The 23592-nt window shown below is 35.7% G+C and overlaps 1 protein-coding gene across 13 annotated transcripts in view; it reads right to left on the bottom strand.

The window, feature by feature from the left end:
• The window catches only part of MCTP2 (multiple C2 and transmembrane domain containing 2), a 347996-nt gene that overhangs the window by 35763 nt on the left and 288641 nt on the right, over nt 1-23592 (bottom strand). For 11 of the 13 annotated variants that reach the window (XM_032342144.1, XM_032342142.1, XM_032342141.1 and 8 more), the window contains 2 exons: nt 3893-4015; nt 1230-1271 (listed from right to left, as the gene is read on the bottom strand). In XM_032342144.1, the coding sequence (XP_032198035.1) occupies nt 1230-1271; nt 3893-4015 (165 nt within the window). Of the gene's footprint in view, nt 1-1229; nt 1272-3892; nt 4016-15868; nt 16552-23592 lie in introns of those variants that run through there. The other 2 variants (XM_032342148.1, XM_032342147.1) reach the window with 2 other exon arrangements.

The raw sequence follows: 23592 nt of genomic DNA, 5'->3' as shown, positions 1-23592 counted from the left end.
TTGGCTGGGACAATTTTTCATGTTCAAGGAGCTATATTACTCAGAAGCAGCTCCCATCAATTCATCAAGAAGAAAGCTGCATCTGTGTGATCTTATTCTTTTTTTTTTTTTTTAAAGATTTTATTTATTTATTTGACGGACAGAGACCACAAGTAGGCAGAGAGGCAGGCAGAGAGAGAGAGGAGGAAGCAGGCTCCCCGCTGAGCAGAGAGCCCGATGCGGGGCTTGATTCCAGGACCCTGGGATCATGACCTGAGCTGAAGGCAGAGGCTTTAACCCACTGAGCCACCCAGGCACCCCTTGTGGAACCTTATTCTGAAAAGAGTCAATTCCACTTTTAAAAAATGTTATGCTTTATTTTATTATGTTGCTATTAATGATCATTTTAGCACAACAAATAAGATTCCCTTTGTCATCTACCCAATTTGCTTCAAATGGGCAAAACCATCTGGCTCACCCAATTAATTTTAGGGCTGTTTGTGTCATGGAGCCCGTGTTTTTTAATTCATTGCCATTTTCTGGGCATTTTATATTGGATACTTAACTCTTAAGATCCCCCCCGCCCCTTTTCACCTTTTCCCCTCCTGCCAGCCTCCTAGACACAACCATCACAAACCCTATCTACCCACAGGTTCTAGGGGGTTGGAAATCCATTAAGCTGGTAGCATCTCATTTGGCATTTCCACTTTTTTCATTTTATTCCAGAAGGTTTGTCTGAAAGCGTAATGACAACAAAAGCAGCAGATTTGAGAGATTCTCCCAGGAGAAGAAAAAGGACAGATGTACATAGACATATAGCTGAAAACATTGCCAGCAACAGCTGGGAAACTGACAGGCTCTGAAGTGGGTGACCACCCCACAGAGCGCAGACGGGAACCTAAAGGAACAGCAATTTTACTTGATTTACTTTTGACTTCCTAGACTACCTTTTATCTACCTTTTATACACCGAGGGGCAGGCTCTTACGATCTTCACTCGAATCAAATGACAGGCCTCCTCTAGGTACGCTTTTTTATAATATTTCGGTAATTCCTTATATTTTTACCCCCTTTTATCCTCACTTTATAAGATCTCTTAAAAAGGATATCCTTTATAAATTACAAATATATTACTATGCCAGACAGTTCATAGTACTAAAAACAAACAAACAAACGGCACTTTGATTCAACCAGAAATGTGCTATCTGCTGACCACGTTAACACCCCCTTTCACGAGTTTCCCTGACTCACCTTGTCCTCTTCATCCTCCTCTTCCTCCAAGTCTGTGCTCTCCTGAAAGGAAAAACCACAGTTTGTTCATATAACATCCCTTGAAATTACTAAATGCAAATTAAACCCATATACACTTTTCACGATTTTTTTTCTTCCTACGTAACTGAAGCACTAGTGGTTTTTAAATCCATTATATAACCTCTCAAAAAAACTCTTAAAGTTCAGGGACACTGTGGCAAGACCATAAACACTATGCATAATCTACATAAAACTTAGCTATAAATAAAGCGATTAGGCGAGTGGCCTTTGAAGGCACCCAGCTTTAAAAAGGCATCACCAGGCTGTACATTCTGTAAACAGTTTGTTCTTATTCTGACAAATGAGCCAACTGCTATGTTAAGGCTGAGAACACCGTACTGGGTTTGTGCTGGGCTCACTGTTATAATGACTGTTCTTTTCCTCTGGGGCCATTACTGAAACATTAGACAGTAGGAAATGCATTAGTCTGAATATAATCAATCTCAAGAATAAGTTACAGGTTTCTGTGCAATATTACTGTTTTCCTTGGGACTGGGGGAGGGGGTGTGGGGGCAGGTAAAGGAAGCCAACTCGGGCTCTCATGGCCACTAACAGGCACCTGGCTTCAGTCTGGGGACCAAAGCACCAGGTGCTGTGAATAGACTTGTTCAGATCAGTGTAGAAATCTTGACTGTTTACCAGGTAACTTTTAATTGTGTCAGTGCAATATTTAAAAGCCAACACAGTCCAGGAGGGCCAGGAGCTCAGAGAGAACACTGGGTATTCAAAAACCAGAATCCGTTTACAGCCTGAACACTTATTTTCCGCTCAACCGTGTTGCAAAGGCCAGGCATGCTGTTTAGATGTCATTTTTCTAGTAGTCAACAGAATTGTCAATACCATGTTCTTAAAGAAAGAGTAACTCTGAAGTATGCAGAGAGTACTCTACCATACTCCCTAAAACTACTGAGCAGTTACCCAGCAATTTCTCCAAGACCGGTGCTCCATTACCTCCCAGAATTCCCAAGAGCTGTAGCCAGCTCTGTGTGGGACCCTCGACGGATGCTGGAGAACTCACCTAGTCACTGTGGGCAGCACACGTTTCATGAAAGCAAATGGGTAAAAACACACATAATAAAAACACACCATGGGAGGAAGAACACTGTAATTTGGAGTTAGAAGCCCAACTTGGGACAAAGACTTCAGCTTGGGACACTGTTCAAGGACATCCTGCTGTGTGACCTTGGGCAAATCACCTTGTCCCTCTGGGCCTTATGTTCCTCCAGCATAAAATAGAAATAGTAATTCCTGTCTCCTTCATGGTTGTGTTATCAAGATTAAAATAGGTGATGTATATGAAAGTGTTCTGTAAATTAAAAAGATTTTACACACGCACATTTATAATCATATGCACATAAGTATTCTTTCGTACCTTTACATATCTACCGGCCTACACATGCATACACATCATGTATGATAGCTGGAAAACTAAAATCTGATAAAAAATTGTAGAACTGTTATTTGACAGCATTTTTTATTAGAGATGTTTCTCTGTGAAAACTTCCCTCATGCCTATTCTCATTCCCATATCTGTGTGCAACTTACTCCTTAAACAATCCTATACTTTAAAGCTATTTATTTATTCGTTGGTTCTAGCATCATTAGGTCCCTCATTATTGAAATATGTCCATGTCTCCCTCATCAAAACAATCTAATATCATACAGAATAAAATTTTGAATTTGCCTGAGGTTTTTCCTCCCTGCCAAAAAAATCTCATTTTCTCTACTTCCTTTCTATCCCCCAAATGATACCAGAATATCCCTTCAATATCCATTATTTCATAGATTTTTTTTAAAATAATAGCATTATAAGGAAAAATGGGTGAAGATCATCAGCTTTTGGGTCTTGAGAAAACCACTACTATCAAGTCACAAAATCCTAGACTTTAATTTTAAAAATTAATTTCTTGACTCTGGAATTCCAAAATAATGCCCTAAAGAAGTCTACAAGTACTAGTTCTTATTCACCCAGACCAGGAAAAGATCCTCTGGGCTGGAAAAAATAAATAGGGGAAGCTGAGTCAGAAAGTATGATAAGTAGATGATAGGGGATATCTTGCTGTTGCTTCCTTCAAGATCATGGGAAGCTTGAGATTTTCAGGACCTGGGCACCCAAAAATGGAGCTGCCCATGCCTGCCCACTCTCTGATTTCCCTAGGAGTTGACCAGCCTCTGAAGGCTTCAGGCTAGGATGTCTGGGTGGAGAGGCATAAGGCAGTCTTCCAGACGCTTTCCATGCCCTGAAGAAGCTCAGTGAAATGCCAAAGGCTTTTTTCAGTGATGAGAATGCTATTCATAGGAGCCTTACAGATAACTAAATGGACAAACAATGAAAAATGCTGCCACCTTGGTAAAGATGACCAAGCACCAGAGGGCTCTCCTCATGCTAAGAGGGTAGGCCAAGTCTCAGAAGCATAACACAGAAGGACAACTCCAGATTATACCCAATAAAAGATCACTGCTATCACATAAATGTATGTCCAATGTTGCTCTCCTCAAGTCTCAAACCAAGTGGACTTGGGTCACGATTTGGTGGCGGTTTGTTGTTATTACCACCTTTTTTCCTCTGGTCAAATGTCTTGGTTACTAGAACCTTTGCTCACCTGGCTGTCCTGGATGCTGCCAACCTTCCCTTTTGTGGGTGTGATGAAATTGTAGATGAACAGTAGCAGTAACGCCAGGGGGATCATGTACAGTTCAAAATTCCAGACAGTGACTAAAAATACCTGATTGGAAGACAAAACAAAATCATTGCTTGAAAAATCAGTATGGGAATAAACCTAAAATCCTTCGCATTGACTTAAGGAAATTAAATCCAGGACACTCTCTCTATAGTAGCTTTTAGGAACAGTTATAGACAGGCTAACACGCACACACACACAATGAACAGTTTTAGAATCGGCTGTAGAATGAGGAAGATCTAGAAATGAGTAGGCCAATCACATTCTGAAATAGACAATATTGTAGCGTCATACCTAGAAATTCCATTACCCCATCAACTATATTCAGGTTTTTGCTCTGAGATTTACCAGAATTTCAGAAAGAAGTATGGAAAAATCCAAGGTCTCTGAGTCAGGCCACAGACCAAATTTTGCCAACAGTGTGGTTTATTGGAGTTGTAGACTATTAATCCCTTCTTAAATTGGCTGCTAATGTTTAAAAATCTAAACAGTTCAGATAAAAACTTCAGATGGCCAAAGTCTCTTTAAAAATCTTAAAACTTTCTAATTTTGAGGCTGGATGGTCACAAGGAAATGATGGGCTAGAAGTGCCTACATCAGACCAGGTATGTGCTTTACCAGCCCAATTGCTGTCAGATTTGTGACCCTCCCTACAGAAAGACAAGCAAGAGCTTGGGTTGGAATCTAAGTATCTATGTGACAGTGGTCATGAGAGACATAAATGCAAATAAGACACGGCCCTACCTCCAAGGAATAAGCGAATTAGGACAAATAAGAAAACAACCCATGATAATTACAATATGAGGCTAGAGTGAAATCATGGGGAAATGATTTCAAAACTGGAGCCTCACTTTCTTTTCCAATCCACAGGTGGTCCAGAGGATGAAATAAGATAATCTGTGGTTATCAGCTATTAGTGCTTATAAGGGCTTGAAAAGAGTCACTCTTACATCAACGTAGAAGAGGCAAATTACTGCATCTTAAATATTGATTCTTCTTTTCTCGGAGCAATATTAGCTATTACTAAAAACATTTTATACCATGTTAAAGTTTTATTTTGTAGGTATTATATGTATTTCCTGCTTATTTTTTGTTTGCTATTCTAAATGTAATAATTTCTCCCATTCTATATTTCAAGCAGATAAATAAAAGCAAATAATTGTACATATTAATTTTTTAAATTAGTAACTTCATAGAATTTTCTTCAAATAGCCTTTCATTTCACTTTTGGGGAGTTTCTAAGAATACAGTCACACAATCTATAAATAAAGAATTTCTCCTGTTTCCTCTTGTTTAATATCTATAACTTACTTTCTAATAGGTATACTTACTTTTATTACTATTAACTAGACAATTTTAAATCAAACTGTTGAAAGTGATATTGTCTAATTCTTGAATTTTATAAAAATGCTTCTATTTTTATAATTAACCATGGTGTTGATTTTTGTTTGAGCTATATAAATCACTTTGTATTAAGAATATGCAAATAAACCTTTTTTTAAATTAGAAAGTTCACATACACATTCATTTTATTATTATTTTAAAAAATATTTACAAATCCTTTTTATAAAAATATTTGAAAAAGAAAAATATTTTTAATAATACCACATCAATTTTAACAAGGATATATTTAATTCTTATTATTTTTAATTCAGGAATGGAGGAGGGCGAATGATTAATTGTTCTTTCATTATCTTCTGAAATAAGGTGGGTTTTTCCTTTTCATTTTAGAACCTCAACATGATATATTGTATTTATGATTTCCAAATATTGATGTGAAGCTGTATTTCTGGAAGAAACATTCCCTTTAGTGGGCTGAAATGGTCTTACATTGTACTTTGAATTTTATTTGCTAACACTGGAAGATGTTTTACATTGATACCCATGTGCTGTCATTTCCTTTTTATTTTATTTTCAGGTTCTAGAATCAGGATTATTTTAGTGTCATTACTTTGGTACACTCCATTCTTTCTCTATACCAAGGATAATTTTTTCATGTCATATTACTAAATATACCAAGAATGAAAAAAATATACATAAACCTAATTTAACAAATACCCATGCACCTGCGTGCATGAAGACTTGTAAATGTGTTGTCAGTTTTCTTTCCAATTTATGTATTATTCTTTTTAAAAAATAAAACATTTCAGATAACTGATATTCATTGTCAACTCTTCACCTACTACTCTCAACTGACTCTTCCCATTCCCAGAGGCCACCATGTCTGAAAATGGAGGTGAATCTTTGCCATGTGAGGACCTCTATGGTTTATTTTAGAAACAACATCAAGAGCATCAAAATGTTCCCATCACTCTGAAATTTTTTATTCAATATTATGTTCCATAGATCTGTTGATGGTATAGGTATAAATCAAGTATATTCATTTTTTGGGGTATCTGAGTGGCTCAGTCAGTTAAGCATCTAATTTGAGCTCAGATCATCCTCGGGTGCCGGGATCAAGACCCATATATATATCCCTCTCCTTCTTCCCCCACTTGTGTTCTCTCTAATCAATAAATCTTCTTTAAAAAAGTATATTCATTTTAACTAATACATGGCACCCCATTCAAATTAATGTTTAGTAATTTCTCCATTATCCTCTCATCATTAAAAGCTTAAGATGAAACTATTTATACTTTTTAATGTAGTCAAACATACTCACCTTCAACCTTAAAATTCATGCTCTTCATGTTCAATGTTCTACTTAAGGAATCACATTCTACTCTGAGATGATAATGTTATTTCATTGTGTTTTCTCTCAAAAAATAATTGTATGTGTGTGTTCCTTATTTTTCGTCTCAAGTGGTTTTTTGGCTTATACCTGGAAAAAAGCATCTAATTTGGATGCTTCTGGATAGCCAACTTATACAACTAGATTGTGGTATCAATCCCTATTTTTGTTCACTAATTCCATTGACACTTCACTTCTGCTACATACCAAATTCCCACATGGGTGCGTTTATTGTTTAAGGACACTCCAATCCTGTCCATTAATACATATTCTATTTTATCAAGACCACATCTTTAACTGTAGTTTAATAACCAGATGATATGAGTGAGCAAGTTGGTATTATTTTACCTTCAAAATTATCTCTGGTAGTTCTTTGTTCTTTACCCTTCTACATGTATTTTAAAACCAATTTGTAATGTTCCATAAAATTCTTGGTGCAATTTTCACTGGGATAGCCTTGAATGTATCTACCAATTTGGAGAGAACTGACATCTTGGTACTGGCTTTCCAAATCATAAAGATTATTTGTTTCTCCATATATTCAGGACATTTCTGTATCTTAAAATATTTTATTACTTTCATCATGCTGATGAAAAACATGATCATTTTGTGTATGTTTTATTATTATTTTTCTGTGTAACTTAAGAGTTTTGATACTATCATGAATGAGGGCATTTTAAATTTATATACTTTAATTGGCTATTTCTGGGCACAGGAACATAGATTTCTGTATGTTGTTCACATTATTTTGGTCCCCTCTTATCAGCTGTAGGGGATTTCAAATCTATCCTTTTGGAGATCTGATGTGGAAAATCATATAAACTGCAAATCATGACAACATCTTTGTTGTTGGTGGTGGTTTTTTTGCCATCCAATCTAGGTGTTACTTCTATTTTCTTTTAGTGCTAAATCTCTAATTTTTTTTAAGTATAGAATTTTTTTTTTTAAAGATTCTATTTGTCAGAGAGAGAGTGAGCAAGAGCGAGCATAGGCAGACAGAGTGGAAGGCAGAGTCAGAGGGAGAAGCAGGCTCCCTGCAGAGGGCAAGGAGCCCGATGTGGGACTCGATCCCAGGACGCCGGGATCATGACCTGAGCCGAAGGCAGCTGCTTAACCAACTGAGCCACCCAGGTGTCCCTAAGTATAGAATTTTTAAAATGCTTTTTGAATCAATGCATATTATTATGTTGTTGATTTCCTCCAGGCTATTCATCTGGTATGCTTTATCAGTTTTATTTGCTGATTTATAATTTATATTTTCTTTTACTTTTCTTTATAAGGTTTCTTTTACTTTTATGTCTTGTTTTTCTTTGATATGATCAAAAGAGTGAAGCAGAAAAAATAGTACAGTGATTCCTCTACTAGATGAAGCTAGAGAATTTTCTAATTTTTACCTATTTTTCTTTATTTTTAAAGTTCTTTTAGGACTAGAAGTTTTAACTGATTTTAACTGTGTTCTAAATGGTTACTATTCCTTAATGTCTATCTACTGGATAAGTGAAATTTTATTGTTTTTTTACATTGCTAAATATAACTTCAAGTGAAGAGGCTGATACAAAACTATTGGGAAAAATCAGGAAATAGCATATTTTTATTTTCGTCATCATAAAGCTATTTATAAAATGTCTTTAACAAAATTACTTGTACATCAACTAATATTAGAAGGCTGTTGTGCTAGATAAATACCTCATTTGCCATAACATTTGCATCTATCAAGTATAGTTAAGTAATATAAGAAAGTGTTTTATAACAGAAATTGAGCAGCATTTAAAAATCACATTTAAAGTACTAATAACTTTCAGAGAGAGTCACTAGTGCACGCAGAAATATTTTTAAGGGGTGCCTGGCTGGCTTTGTGGATAGAGCATGTGACTCAGAGTTGTAAGTTCAAGCCCCACGTTGATTGTGGGGCTTACTTAAAAAATTTTTTTTGAATCAATCTATAATTCCTACCTCTGTAATGAATAATTGATTTCCTAATACCTTCTAGCAAAATAATAATAATATTAATAATACTAATACCTGAAAACAAATTTTAAAAAAAAGTCCAGTGATAGATAGTAGACTCTGATAGCTGGTAGACAGACCTGAGATTCTGATCTGTGAACTTTGCATGGAAGTTCAAAGCTTAAAGAAGAAATCAGGTCTGCATGGGGTCACTGTAACATTTTGCATCTTTCCTTCAAGAGCAGCTGCTATCACAATGATAATACCAGTTGGTTAAAACTCAAAAGAAAAATTTGCTATTTTTCTGAATAGATGAAACCAGCGAAGAAATTGGGGACAATCAGGGCCATGGTAGAGAGGAACACTGGAAGGAGATAACAAGCAAAGGAAAACCCCAAATTCTGTATGTGAAATTTACTGCAGTCTCTGCCATAGATGTGGGGGCAGATTCAGAACAGTCTTAACTGGGATCAGAGCTGCCACCCACAGGAGGTGTGACAGAATTTGCAGTTTGAGTTTAATGAAGTTAAATATCTTCTTAAAAAATAAGGTCAACCTATGTGAAAGAACAGGGGAGAATCTAGGGTCTCTGCTGCATAACATTCCTAATATCTAAGGCACAATTAAAAATCACGTGACATACAAAAGGTCAGGAAAATGTAACCGATTTTTAAGGCAGAGGCAATCAACAGATGTCAACTTCAAGGTGAATTATGTTTTTTTTCTTCCAAGTTTTATTTAAATTCCCATTAGTTAGCATACCATATTAGTTTCAGGTGTAGAATTTAGTGATTCAAACTTCCATACAACACCCAGTTCTCATCCCAAGAAATACCCTCCTTAATCCCCATCACCTATTTAACCCATTCCCACACCCAACCCCTGCCCACCACCCCTTTGGTAACCATCAGTTTGTTCTTTAGAGTTAAGAGTCTGTTTCTTGGTTTTCCTCTTTTTCCCCCTCCTCATGTTCATTTGTTCTATTTCTTAAATTCCACATATGAGTGAAATCATGTGGTATTTGTCTTTCTATGACTTATTTTGCTTAGTATAATACTCTCTAGCCCCAACCACATCATTGCAAATGTCAAGATTTCATTCTTTTTGACGGCTGAATGATATTCCATTATATATACATATATATATGTATATGTGTGTATATATATATGTATATATACATATATATACACACACACACACACGCACACACACACACATATATGTCTACATACATACATTTTCTTTATCCCTTCACCAACTGACAGACATAGCATTTGGGTTCCTTCCATAATTTGACTATTGTTGAAGGGTGAATTATAAGGTGTCTCAATTGATTAAGCATCTGACTCTCAATTTTGGCTCAGGTCATGATGTCAGGGTCCTGGGATCAAGCTCATGTCAGGCTCTGCGCTCAGTGTAGAGTCTGCTTGTCTTTCTCTCTCTACTCCTCCTCCACTCTCTTTCTCTCTCTAATAAATAAATAAAATCTTAAAAAAAAAAACAATGAAATCCTATCTGAAAGTGAAAAATGTTTGGAAAAATTTAATAGACTGTGGTCCATGGGATAATTTCAGAAGTTCTAAAATAGATTTTTGGAATCTCAGAGAAAGGAAGAAGTTCAAAATTATGTAAAGAACTAATGACTGAACACTTTTTAGGGAAACCCAAGCAGAATAGGTTTAAGAAAACCAGGCTTAGGCATCTATATTGTAATCAATACACACACTATATTGTAATCACACAAGCATCACACTACAATGTTTGTGAACATACCTATTTGAATGGACATGAATTTCACATTAGAAACCATGGAGGCAAGGAGACACTGCAACATTTTAAAGTGTTAAAATGAACAACAGTAAGAGAAACAAAAATTGTCAACCCAGACTTCTATACCCAGGGAAAATATCCTTTATGAATGAATGTGAAGTAAAGATTTATATAAAAGAAAATTAAAAGAATTCTTTACCAGTATAACTTCATATCAATAAATACTAAAGGAATTCTTCAGAATGAAGGGAAACTCAAACTTCGGGAAGAAACAGAGAGCATCACATGGTAGATACATAGGACAATATTAAAGACTATTTTTAAATTTTACTTTCTTTAGGATCCATACAGTTGTTTAAAGCTATGCTTATAGCATCATCTTGGTAGGATATATAATGTACTTATATGTGATATATATGAAAACTAAAATATAAAGGAGGTAGGTATGAGTGGATAAATAGACTTAGATGAGTTGCAATGTTTCTATGTTTTAGATGAAATGATTCAATAATACTTCTAAATTGACTATCAAAAGTTAAGGGAGATTACACATTCACACATGCACTTTAATCCCTAGAACCATCACTGAAAGAATACTCCAGTGAGTTAAAATAGAATGTTAAAAGGCACAAAAGAGAAACAGGAATGAGGAGCATAGTAGACAAGTGGAAAATAACAAAATGGTTATCTAAGTCCAACAATATCAGTAGTTACATTAAATGTTAATGGAATAAATACTATAAGAATAAAAAGCAGAGATGAGATGAGAATAAAAACTGCACAATAGCCTTCTAAAAGTAGGGAAAAGGTAAGGATGTCTGGTCTTGCTACCTCTATTCAGCATTAGACTAAATATTCTAATCATTGCAATAAAGTAAAAGAAATGGAATAAAAAGCTCAAATAAGAAGGAAAACAACAAAACTATCTCTATAGATGACATGATTTTTAACATAGAAAATTCTAAGGAATCCACAAAGCAATCCTAGAAATAATGAAATTCAGCAAAGTCACAGAGTATAAAGTTATTTTTTAAAGTAAATTCCATATTTATATGCTAGTATCAAAAATAACCTCTGGATTATGACATTTTAAGATTTCCATTTATGGTATCATCAAAACCCATAAAATATATAGGAATAAAACTCATAAAATATGAGAATATCTCTTCACTGGAAATTATAAGATTAAAATAAGTAAGTGGATAGATACACCACTCATTCATGGGTTGGAAGACTCAATATTGTTTACATGGCAGTTGTCTATGAACTTATTTGTAGAAGCAAGCAATCTCAATTTTGTAGAAATTGACAAGCTGATTCTAAATATTATCTGGAAATGTAAGCGACAGGATCATTAAAGCAATTTTAACAAAAAAGCTTACATTGCCTAATTTCATAATTTATAAATATATAGTAATGAAGACAGTGTGATGCTAGCAAAAAGATAGGCATAGTGATCATTGGAACAAAAAACAGGTCCAGAAACAGATCCACATACATGCAGTTAATTAAGAAAGTGGCAGAGATAACTGTATAGGAGAAATAAGAGTCTTTTCAACAAATGACACTGGAACAATTGGATACATGTGTGAGGGGAAAAAGAAAATCATTAATCCTTACCACCTACAATATATAAGAAATAACTCTAAATGGATTATAATATTTTAATATAAATGTTCAAATTTTAGAATGTCTAAGAAAACATATGAGGAAAAACCTTTGCCATCTTGGGTGACATTTATTAAGATACAAAAAGTACAAAGAATAATGTAAATAAAAGAAAAAGTGGAGTTTATTGGCAGCAATCTTCATTTGCTCTTTGAAAGATACAGCTAAGAAAACGGAAAAGTCACAAAATGGGGAACAATATTATCTACACATATACTGAAAGACAAGTTGTACCCAGAATATATAAGAAATTCTTACAAGAATTAAGAAGAAGATAATCCAATAAAAATGAGCCAAAGGGGCACCTGGGTGGCTCAGTGGGTAAATGCCTCTGCCTTTGGCTCAGATCATGATCCCAGGGTCCTGGGATTGAGTCCCACATCGGGCTCTCTGCTCAGCAGGGAGCCTGCTTCCCTTTCTCTCTCTCTGCCTGTCTCTCTGCCTACTTGTCATCTCTCTCTGTCAAATAAATAAATAAAATCTTAAAAAATAAAAAAAAAAAGAGCCAAAGATTTGGCCAGGCCCTTCACACATACAGAAATCTATGTGAATACCTAAAAGCACATAAAAAATATGGAACATGATTACCCATCAAGTAAATGCAAATAAAGGCCCCTGGGAAACAGCAATGCATGCTTACTAGAAAGACTACAATCAAAAAACCTGACAAGAGAGAAAGTATTGACAGTTTGTGGAACAACGAGATCTCTCAGACACTCCAGGTAGAAATACAAAATGACACAACTGATTTGGAAAACCACCTGGAAGTTTCTCAAAAACTTGAGCATACGTCTACTATAATCCACGGCCTTCCTACTCCGAAATGAAGAAATTTAACATAAATAATGAACGTCCCACAAAGACTTGTTCACAAATGTTCAGAGCATAGCAGCTTAATTCCAAATAACAGCAAAACAGGCAAGAGCCCAAATGTCCAGCAACAAGTGAACATAATATATCCATTCAATGGAACATTGCTCAGAATTGAAATACCTACAGGGCGCCTGGGTGGCTCAGTGGGTTAAGCCGCTGCCTTCAGCTCAGGCCATGATCTCGGGGTCCTGGGATTGAGTCCAGCATTGGGCTCTCTGCTCAGTGGGGGGCCTGCTTCTCTTCCTCTCTCTCTGCCTGCCTCTCTGCCTACTTGTGATCTCTCTCTGTCAAATAAATAAATAAAATCTAAAAAAAAAAAAAATTGAAACAACTACAAAACGTCAGAACCAGTACATGAAGCTGAATTTCTCTGATACCAAGAAAGCTTCTTAACTCTATCTTGTGGGTTTCCTTCTGTCACTCCATGAGCCAGATGCAAAGGTGACCCAGTCTGTATCTTCTCTCAATACATAACTTTAAGAAATTACCTTAAATCTTTAGCTACAGCTATTTCTTCATTTTTTGCCTCAAAACTTATCAAAATTTTTATAAAAATAGATTCAAAAATAAATACATGACAAGTCTCAGATGAGGAAAAAGTGATTCATAAAGAGACTTCATGTTTTTCTAGGGAAAATGTTAAAGACAGAAATATGTGTGAGAGAGTCCGTGGTACCAAGGGAGCTGTGACTGATGAACCTATCCAGCACTGCCATAGACATTTGTGTAAATCCTCTAGATATTGTTTAATTAGATATGACAGTACAAAGATGTTACCTTACATCACAAAAAGTTTTAAAGAACAAATCAGGCTATGTTTTCCTCAGGTTTCATTATGAAGTCTTTTGTAAATAAGTAATCAAGCAATCCAATGGCTGAATTACCTTCTACACATCCAAGAGGATGCCTCGCTTGCAAATATTTAACTTGGGATACCAAGTTCAATGGCACTGCTGTTTTCCTAAATACTCTGGGATAGCCTCATTTGAAATTATATTAAGATTCTGTCCTGTCCCTTGAGAGTGGATTTAAGACTAGAAAACAGCCAGATTACATGAAGCCAAGTCCCTGAATAACTCCTAAAAACACTACCTTTGTTGAGACAAACAAAACAAACATACAAATTATGATCACACATTGCCCATGAAAATAATGTTAAAAGAAACTGAAAAATGGAATCAAGATCCTCATTTCAATATAAAAGTTTTGATAGGGCTGCTCTTTTTGTTTATTTGTTCTCATAAATCATTAGACTCACCACTAATGATTAATAATATGATTAATTAATTAATTAATTAATTAATATGATTATTGTTTACAGAATACCACCTTGACTCAATATTGGTCAGATTAACTAGATAATCTTATATTGCTATTCTACTGTAGAATGACATAGGATGACTTAAGATGGCATAAATACATTAAGTACGTAATAAAAAATGTTCACTTTTGGTAGAAAATTGCTGAAAAACTTTTATATCAAGTTTCAGTCATGAACACTGTACTTTCTAAGTTACTCATTCCTACAACTCAAACACTGAGGTTTCTAAAGAGAGAAAAAAGAGGTCAAGATTCATTTCACAAATACAGTTAAGACTTAGCGTCAGAGTAAAAATGAACAGATATCCTAGAAGGAAAACAGATGAAAATTAACCCAATAATCATCTTCCTTCCTACTGTCCCAAACTCCCACCTTACTAGACCACTGAGTTAAAATCATACAGACAAGCAATATCCCAAGAAGCATGAAGGAAAGGCTAGTTGATTTATTTTGGTTAAGGCACTTCTGCTTCAAAGTTCAAGAGCTTGGATTGATTATTCAAAGGGGTTAGAAGGTGTTTCATCTGCAAAATACTGAAGAGGAGACTTACCCTCAGTGAAAACCACTGGAGTGGTCTTTGCCTTATGACCAACAAGAAAACAACAACAACAACAACAACAACACACATTTCTTTCCTAATATTGTGAAAATAAGTTCATTTGTTATACTGAAAATTAAAATATTTAAAAACAGTGTCTTGAAATAATCATACAGTCTTTATGAGTAACCATCCATAAGCACAGGGAATAATTTGAGAAGAGATTCTTACACATATGATTATTTTAGAATAAAGGTATTAGGTAAAAAATGAAACAAAGTTATGCTACTTCTATTCCAAAGAACTCCAAGGTTAAACAAAGAGAGAGTAGTATAAGAATCTGTTTTTAATTTGACCAAGTACACATTCATTGTTCTAACAAATCAGTAAGCAGCTACTTCTCAAGAAAGTAGAACTTACTTTATTACTGTGAAAAGAGAAAAAAAAAAGTGTTGTACATACTACTGTAATAAAGGAAAACCCTAGTATACACCAAAAAACACCTCCAGGTCTTCTAATGTCCACTTATCTGATTAAAAGTCTTTATAGGTTCCTGGCCTACATTACGACATGGAGACATGATAGCTTAATATGTAAGATCTTCCTTGAACCTGCTTATATTGACTATTATTCATAAGTTAATATCCTTCACAAATTCTAGATTCAAAATCAAGATACACTCTTTGCAGACCCCATACATGAAATGGTGTTCAGGATTTTGCTTTTGAACATACTCTTTGCTCATCTAGAAAGCTACTCCTTCAGCATTTCATCACCTTGGGCATGTTTCCTTTAAATACAACCCAGAGCACTGTATACTAACCCCATCTTATCATCACTGCTTTACTTCAAGTAGAAATTCATTGTTCATTTTCCCTTCATTAAATATTTGTTGAATACTACAAACTATGTTCATTTGCTCTTTTTAATTTTTTTTCTTTTTTTCAATTTGAAGTAGTTATTTAGTAACTGACCAGATCACAAAAATAATCATGGTAGATACCTTAGTTCATCCTTCTAAATAGCCTGGGTCTTCCCAGGTTATTAGTTCATCCTTCTAAATAGCCTGGGTCTTCCCTGTTGCCAGCATCTTCACTTTCTAAAAAAGGAGTGCTCTTTTTCTTCATTCCCCTTTAAGGAGAAGGTAATTCGAAGGGCCATAAGAAGTTATTTCTTCTTTGAAATATTTTCCAACAGTATAGATCTCATGGATCAGAACCTCCATACCAAATCATGCCGTATTTATCAATCATATCATATTTATGAGCAACCAATGTGTTATCTACAAGGGCAATTCACTTTTTCTTGATTTTGCCACAACCATGCTTATAGATCAATTCATTCACTGACTTCAGGTTTGGGTACCTCCATGCCATATATGGTTCCACAATCCTTGAACCTTTGGCTTCACACCGCTGATGCCTCTCATCCTGATGACAAACGCCAACTTGGGTTCTGCAGGTATGTAGAAGTTGCCAGCTTTTCTTGCCATCCTACCTATTTGATCTCAGTTCTGTACATCTGCACATATTCCTTGTGGTAATGCTTAGCTTTTTCGTAGATAAACTTCCTGTTTCCCTTTCAAAGCATGTTTTGGGCAAATGTCTTACTCAGGTGGTTGATCGACAGCTCTGTGAAATTTTTTTTTTTTTTTTTTTCCTTAAGGGTTGCTGACACAGCAGGAACCTTCCTTTTCTTCTCTTCTGTATCATCCATGGTTCCCGCGGGAAAAGCTGAACCACGTTGATTGAGAGACAAAAGTGAACAAAACCAGCAAACCTACCACCACCCCTAACAATTTCAACAATAACAAAACAGCCTTAATAGAATCTACACTGTATTTGGGGATAGGCATGAGATAGATAAAATAAATAAGCAAACTCTATATTATGTAACAGACAATTAAAAACTAGAAATGTGAAAATAAACCAAACAGTGATGAATGGAAGGTAATACAAGGCAACAGGTAAAGGGGTACAAATGTAAGTGGAGGCGGCCAGGGAAGGCCTTGTGGAGGGAGCAAAATGTGAGCCAAGTCCTTGGAGGAAGTGTGGAAATCCAGTTCAGTCGTGTTTCTGGTCAAAAGGAATAGTGTATCCAAAGGTCCCAAAGTGGGAGTATGCCTGGTACGTGCAAGGGATGGCAAGAACCCCTGTGGCTGATCAGAGTGAGTAAGACACTTAGAAAGAGAACAGAAGTGAGAAAGGACTAGGAGTCAGTCTTGAGGGGCCTGGAACATGGCTGTAAGATCTCTGAAGTATATACTAAGGGAGTGGCTGTTGAAGGGCTATGAGCAGAAGAAGGACCCTTATGTTATCCGCTGTCATGATCTGACTGAGGCTACGGAGGAGGAATTAGAGCTTGAGGACAGCTCTAATTACATAATCTAGACGAGAGGAAAGGAGAAAGGATTACAGAAATTGTACTACATCTGTCAAGAGGCAGATTTTTTCCAATAGCCATGCTTTCCTAAGCCTCTGTTAACTGAATATAATGAAGGTAGAGAAGGAAAGGAAATTATTTTAAAGATGGACCATGGAATTTGAGCTGGATTTTTGGTGAGGAATAATATAAAGTGGTAAGGATGCAATTTAAACACCATCAGTATACTGATTAAAAGACTAGAAGAAGCTGAAGAGAAAATAAGTGAAATGCAAAATGATTCTGAAGTAATTATTCAGAATGTAGGCCAGAGAGACAGAGATACAGATATAAAGAGAAGTTAAAAGATATGGATGATACAAAGGAGATGTTCAGGGTAGGGAGAAAGAGTTAACGCTAGAATGGGAAAGAAGCAATATATGAAGATAAAATGCCTGAGAATTTCCCAAAATTGTAGAAAGATACCCATCTAGGAAACAAACAAGAAGGAAGGAAGGGAGGAAGGAAGGAAAGAAAGAAAAGATATTTATACCATGATATATATACCACATGTATACATACCGTGATACCATATATACCATAATATATGAAGAATTTAGATATAAAAATGCCATAGCAGAACGGAAAAACACCTGGAAACAAAAAAGAAACTAAATCTAAAGAGAAAAAAACAGCTCAACTGCAAAGAAAAAGCAATTTGAGTGACTTTATCTCAGTGCAAAAAGGAAAGCAAAAAGACACTACAGCACATATAAAATTTCAGTCTTTCAATTCAGAATAGTATATCTAGCAAATTATCTTATGAGTAAAACAAAGACATTTTCAGAAATATATGAGCCAGCAGTGCTTATCACCAAAAGATGCTCATGATAGTGTACAGATTTATTTTAAAGAGAAGGAAAATTATTCCTGGTCCAAAGGCTGAATGCAAGGATGTATGTGCTCAAAAGCAATGATAAATCTGTACACCAATCTAAATAAATATTGACTTACAAAAAAAGAGGCTACTCTGTGTGTAATGAGACAATCTAGAACAAAATGGGGAGTCAGTAAAACCCATACATTGGGAGTGGTATGGTTTGATTTAAAGAATCCTAAGACACCTTCATGTTAAACCCATGTGTTAAGGAGAAACATAAACTTCAACCTTTCAGCATGAAGTTGAAGCTCTACCTCAATCTTCCTGCAGAAAAACAAAACTCACACAAAAACAAAGACCCATAAAACAACTGTGAAGACTGGATACTACACCCAAATTAACAAACTCTAGTTGAAGACATATGAGAACAATAAAGGTATCCAGGGTCCATGGAGACAAGACCAAGAATGGAAGACAAATGCAATGAGGTGAAGCTTGGTAGCTTGGTTTGCTACTGCTTTATCTCTTTCAGGGATTTTATTTATTCATTTATTTATTTTTTGTTTCTTTTGCCCAATTCACTATGTGGGATGACATAGTGACCAGACCCAGAGTAGCAGGTTAGAGCTTGCTTCTGTTTTAATAATCTAGGGAGCTAAAAAATCAGAGTACACAAAAACTATGGCAGCCGAAACTTCAGAGACAAAATGAACAGGAGAGATTCAAGCCCGTCATTCGCCATGCAGTTTTCCTGATTTACGATTTTCTAAGACATGCAAGTTTAGGGTGAAAGGTTGAGACCAAGCACAAAGTGGAAACTAAAAGCTTTTAGCAATCTCACGGACTGTGAATGAGTAGTAGGAACAAAGGGCTCTCGTAGACACAACAGGCTTTCATTAAGACACCTGAAGGGCTATGCAGAAGTGTAGGGGTAACCAGAAATAGACCCACCCTCAGAATGCCTGAAATCCTCCTACCTTGGATCATTTCAACCCTAACTGTATAATAAAGACTTGTTAGACTCTTATTACCTCCCCTATATCCTCTCAGTGGAAACAACACAGTTCCATATCCCCTTTATCATTTTAATAAATCTTATGCAATATTTAATAAAAAAAAATTAGTCATGGTTAGGATTAAAAAGAATGACCAAAAATTAAGAGAAAAACAGACAACCAGAATAAGTAGGTAATTAAGAGGTTAGAGTAATCAGATATAAATTTTAAAATAGTTTCAATTACCCAGGAAAATGGGTAACAGCATGCAGAATATCAGCAGAGAGTTGGAATCTCTAAAACAGAATCTAATGGAAGGCTAGAAATTAAAAAAAAAAAAAAAAAAAGATAAGTAAAAGTGTGAACTCCTAAAATGAATTTAATAACAGATCAGAAAAGAGAAGATTCATGATTTGGTGTATTGGCAGAAAAAAGATAAATATGCTAAGAAAATACAGTACAAAAACCCCATGCACACTGAGAAAAATTTCATTTATACCTAAAAATATGGAATCCAGGAGAAGAAAGGAAAGAGAGAACAGAGGAAAAGCTATAAATGATACTGGATGAGAACTGTCCAAAATTTATAAAAGATGTGAAGTTACAGATTTAAAGAAACTCAAATATGATGAAGAGAAGGAAAACCACATGTAGGCACCTCAAAGCAAAACTGCACGTAACTGATGACAAAAATAAGCTTGAAAGGCAGACACTGGGGAGAAAAAGGAAGAAAGGAAGGAAGGAAGAAGGAAAAGGAAAGGAGAAAGAAGAGGAAGGAGGAAAGGAAAGGAAAGGAAAGGAAAGGAAAGGAAAGGAAAGGAAGTCTTCCCAATGAACAACAATCAAACTGACAACTGACTCTTCCAAAAAAATGGTAAGAGCCAGAAGATAATTGGAAGGAATGTATGTATGACAGGATTTATATGTTCTTATAAAGTTTGGTAAAATTTACCTCTAAAGTTGCCTCAGTTTATTTTCTGGAAGGATATTAAATTACTGACTCAATTATTTAATGGTTTTAAGGTCATTAATGTTCTCATTCTTTTTCAGTCACTTTGATATGTTGTTCTATAAATTTAATCTATTTCATATTTTTTTAACATTTAAAGCATAAGATTTCATAGTATCCTCTTATGTTTAATCTCTGCTTCATCTATTTTTTTCTCATTTTAATGTCAGACACTATTTACTTGTGCCTTTATTTTGTACGTTGAAAATTCTCAGAAAATAATCAATTATACTAAGCTTTTTTTTGAAGAGACAATTTTTAATTTTATTTTCCCTTTTATTTTACACATGTATTCTACTTCATTGATTTTGCTCTTATTTTTATTTCTAACTCATTTGGTTTCATTTTGCTGTAATTTTTCAATGTCTTGATTTTGACAGTTAACTTATTTTGAGTGTGACTTATTTTTCAATACTGGTTTTGTCTTGTTCTATTTTTGTGGACTATAGCATATCAATTCCAACTTTTATGTGGAAGGGCAAAAAGCCAAGAATAGCCAAGGCATTCCTGAAAATTAAAAATAAATTAGAATCATGCTAAAGCCAAATGATGTTTGTGTAACATTACAGGTATAGACAAGAGACTAATGGGCAAGCCCACCCACATGTGGAAACCTGATCTATAATTTTCTGAAAATTGCAGATCACTAGGAAAAAAGTAGAAGATTCAAGAACTGGAATTAGTTTAACTAGATAGCTAGAAAACAACAATGAAATCAAAAGTAGCTTTAAAAATTTAATGGGTGCCTGGGTAGCTCAGTTGGTTAAGTGTCGGCCTTCAGCTCAGGTCATGATCACAGGGTCCTGAGATTGAGCCCCATGTTGGGCTCCCTGCTCAGTGGGATGTCTGCTTCTCCCTCTCTCTCTGCCTGCTGCTCTGCCTCCATGTGTTCTCTCTTTCTCTGTCTCTCTGTCAAATTAATAACTAAAATCTTTTTTAAAATTTTAATGTAAAAAACAAAAAATTAAAGAACATCTTTATAACTTTGGGATATGAACAATCCTCAATAATGATACAAAATACACAAACCACAGGTAAAAAAAAACCTGATAAATCTGACATGAAATACAAGAATATTTTCATCACAAGTTAATATAGAGTAAAGAAATAAGCCACAAACTTGGAGAAGATATTTTCCTCATGAAGAATTTCTCTCTAGATTAATGAGACACTTCTATAAATCAGTAAAAACGGAGGGGGTAAAGAAGAACAAAAGCAGCAAAAAGGCCCCCCAAACGTAGAACTCTTATTTGTAATGAGGAAAATGCAAATTAAAACTACACCAAGGTACCACATCACACAAAAGATGGGATAGAATTTACAAAGTCAGAGAATCCCAATAGTCTTCCAAAATGCAGAACAACAATAAGCTTTGATTTGATGTCTGGTGTTCAATCACTTGGGAAATGGTTCACGTTGACCAAACACAATGTGTAGATGGGATAACCTCGTAACTCCACTCTTCAATATAAATTTGGGAGTGGTGGGTTTCAAACATTAGTGTACATAAGAATTAGTGTACATGAGAAGTACTAGGGGGCTGGTTTAAACAAGGTTGCTGGGCCTTACCCCTGGAATTTCTGGTTCCACAGGTTTGGGTGGGGCCCAGGAAATCCCATGTCTACAACATTCCCAGATGATGCTGTTGGCTGTTGTGCCAAGAGCCAGGAGCCTGACTCTAAACTCTTGCACATGCCCACCATGAAATGCATTCTAGTAGCTTCAAGAACACTCTTTGCAATAGCCAAAAACAAAAACGGAAACAAAACAAAAGGGCACCTGGGTGGCTCAGCGGGTTAAAGCCTCTTCTTTCAGCTCAGGCCATGACCCCAGGGTCCTGGGATCGAGCCCCATGTCAGGTTCCCCACTCTGTGGGGAGCCTGGTTCTCTCCCTTAATCCAAGTGCCCCTACCAATGTTCTTTTCTATTTTTTTTTTCTTTCTTAGTGGTTGCCCTAGTTGGAACAAGCCATTATGTTACCCAGAGTTTCATAATGCCTTGTAATTGGTTCTATAAATACCAAGTAAATGTATTTTGCCTGGCATCATGGTCATTTTGTTCAAGTTTTACTCTTTGAAATCCTGAAGCATATATAATTTATAACTGTATTTCTTATAAAACATAGGATGGTGTCTTGTATGTAATAGAAACTCAAAGATTTATTGAATTGAAACGGGAGTCAAAGTGAGTGTTAAAAGTCTAACCAAATCCTTTGCATTTGAACAACCTGTCCCCCAACACTGCAGTTGGGTGACAGCACAACATAAGGCAGCTTGTAGTAATCTGGAGGGCAGACCAGGAAGCCCTAAATCAAAATCCAAAGGATGGTTTTATACCAAGGCAAGAGGATAGAACCCGAGATACTCCAGATGCAGGAATTACAACTATCCCCCCAGTACAGCATCTCCCATGTGAACACTTGTGTGTGGCTTGAAAATGGTGAGCAGGAGAAAGTCCTGGCGAGTGGTTTACTTCCATTCTACATCAATTCCCGGAAAGTCAAGATGGGCAAACATACCATAGGTTCTGAATCAATTAAAACTGCTGAGTTGATTAATTAATTCAAACTTCCATCCAACCAACATTCATGGGCTGTTTATTATGTACGGAGCACTTGCTGTTATTTTAAAAAAGGAATAAGACCCTTTCTGTCATCCAGAAGCTACAGTATAAACTCCCTCAAACTCACGCATGTGCACACACGTGCGCGCGCACACACACACGCACACACACACACACACACACACACGCATTTCTGGAGTTCCTCATCATGTTTTACTTACATATGGTTGTAAATAAAAATATCAGAGTACATCATTACATATAATCATACAGTAATCAAAAGAACACTTTAAATGAGAAAATAAAATTGTTAATAATTAAATTTGTGGTTGACTTTGACTATGGAGCCAAGTGCTCTTAACTACCACACTGTACTTTTCCCTGCTGTGTTATTTCCAACAGTTCTGAGGCAATTACATTTTCTAACATTAAGCATTTATTTAATGGTGCTTGGGACATACTCATTTTGACTGGATCTAAATCATGGCTCTCTCTGTCCTAGCAATGTGCTCTTGGAAACATTACATAATATTTTTTCATCTGTAAAATGAGAAGGATAGTATCTGCCTCGAGCACTGTTGAGAGGGACTCAAGGCAAGGATGGAAGGGAGGAGTCATCATCACTGCCAGGCTTCTTAAAGCAGGTGAATGACAGCATCCAAGTCAAAAGACAGTAATAGAAGCAAGAAGAAAGCCACTTGGAAGATAAGGTTTGTTGGTCTCTAGGCCACAAATTATTTCTGTGGAAAAGCACGCTGGCAATTCACTGGTTCAATAAGAAGACATTTATTCACTTATTCCTTTGCGTTTGTCCAATGATAGAGAGGGGCAGTGCTTACTTTCGACTTCTTTGTAGTAAGAAAAAGAAAGTACAAGCAAAAGACACGACAGTGGTTAAAAAAAAAAAAAATTAAAGTCTTCCCATGCTTAGAGGTGGTGAGACAACTAATTGGGTGGGATCATAGAG

Source organism: Mustela erminea, chromosome 5 (genome assembly GCF_009829155.1).
Source record: "Mustela erminea isolate mMusErm1 chromosome 5, mMusErm1.Pri, whole genome shotgun sequence".
NCBI lineage: Eukaryota > Metazoa > Chordata > Mammalia > Carnivora > Mustelidae > Mustela > Mustela erminea.
Note: the sequence above shows the minus strand (reverse complement) of the source record. Positions and strands in the feature narration are given on the sequence as shown.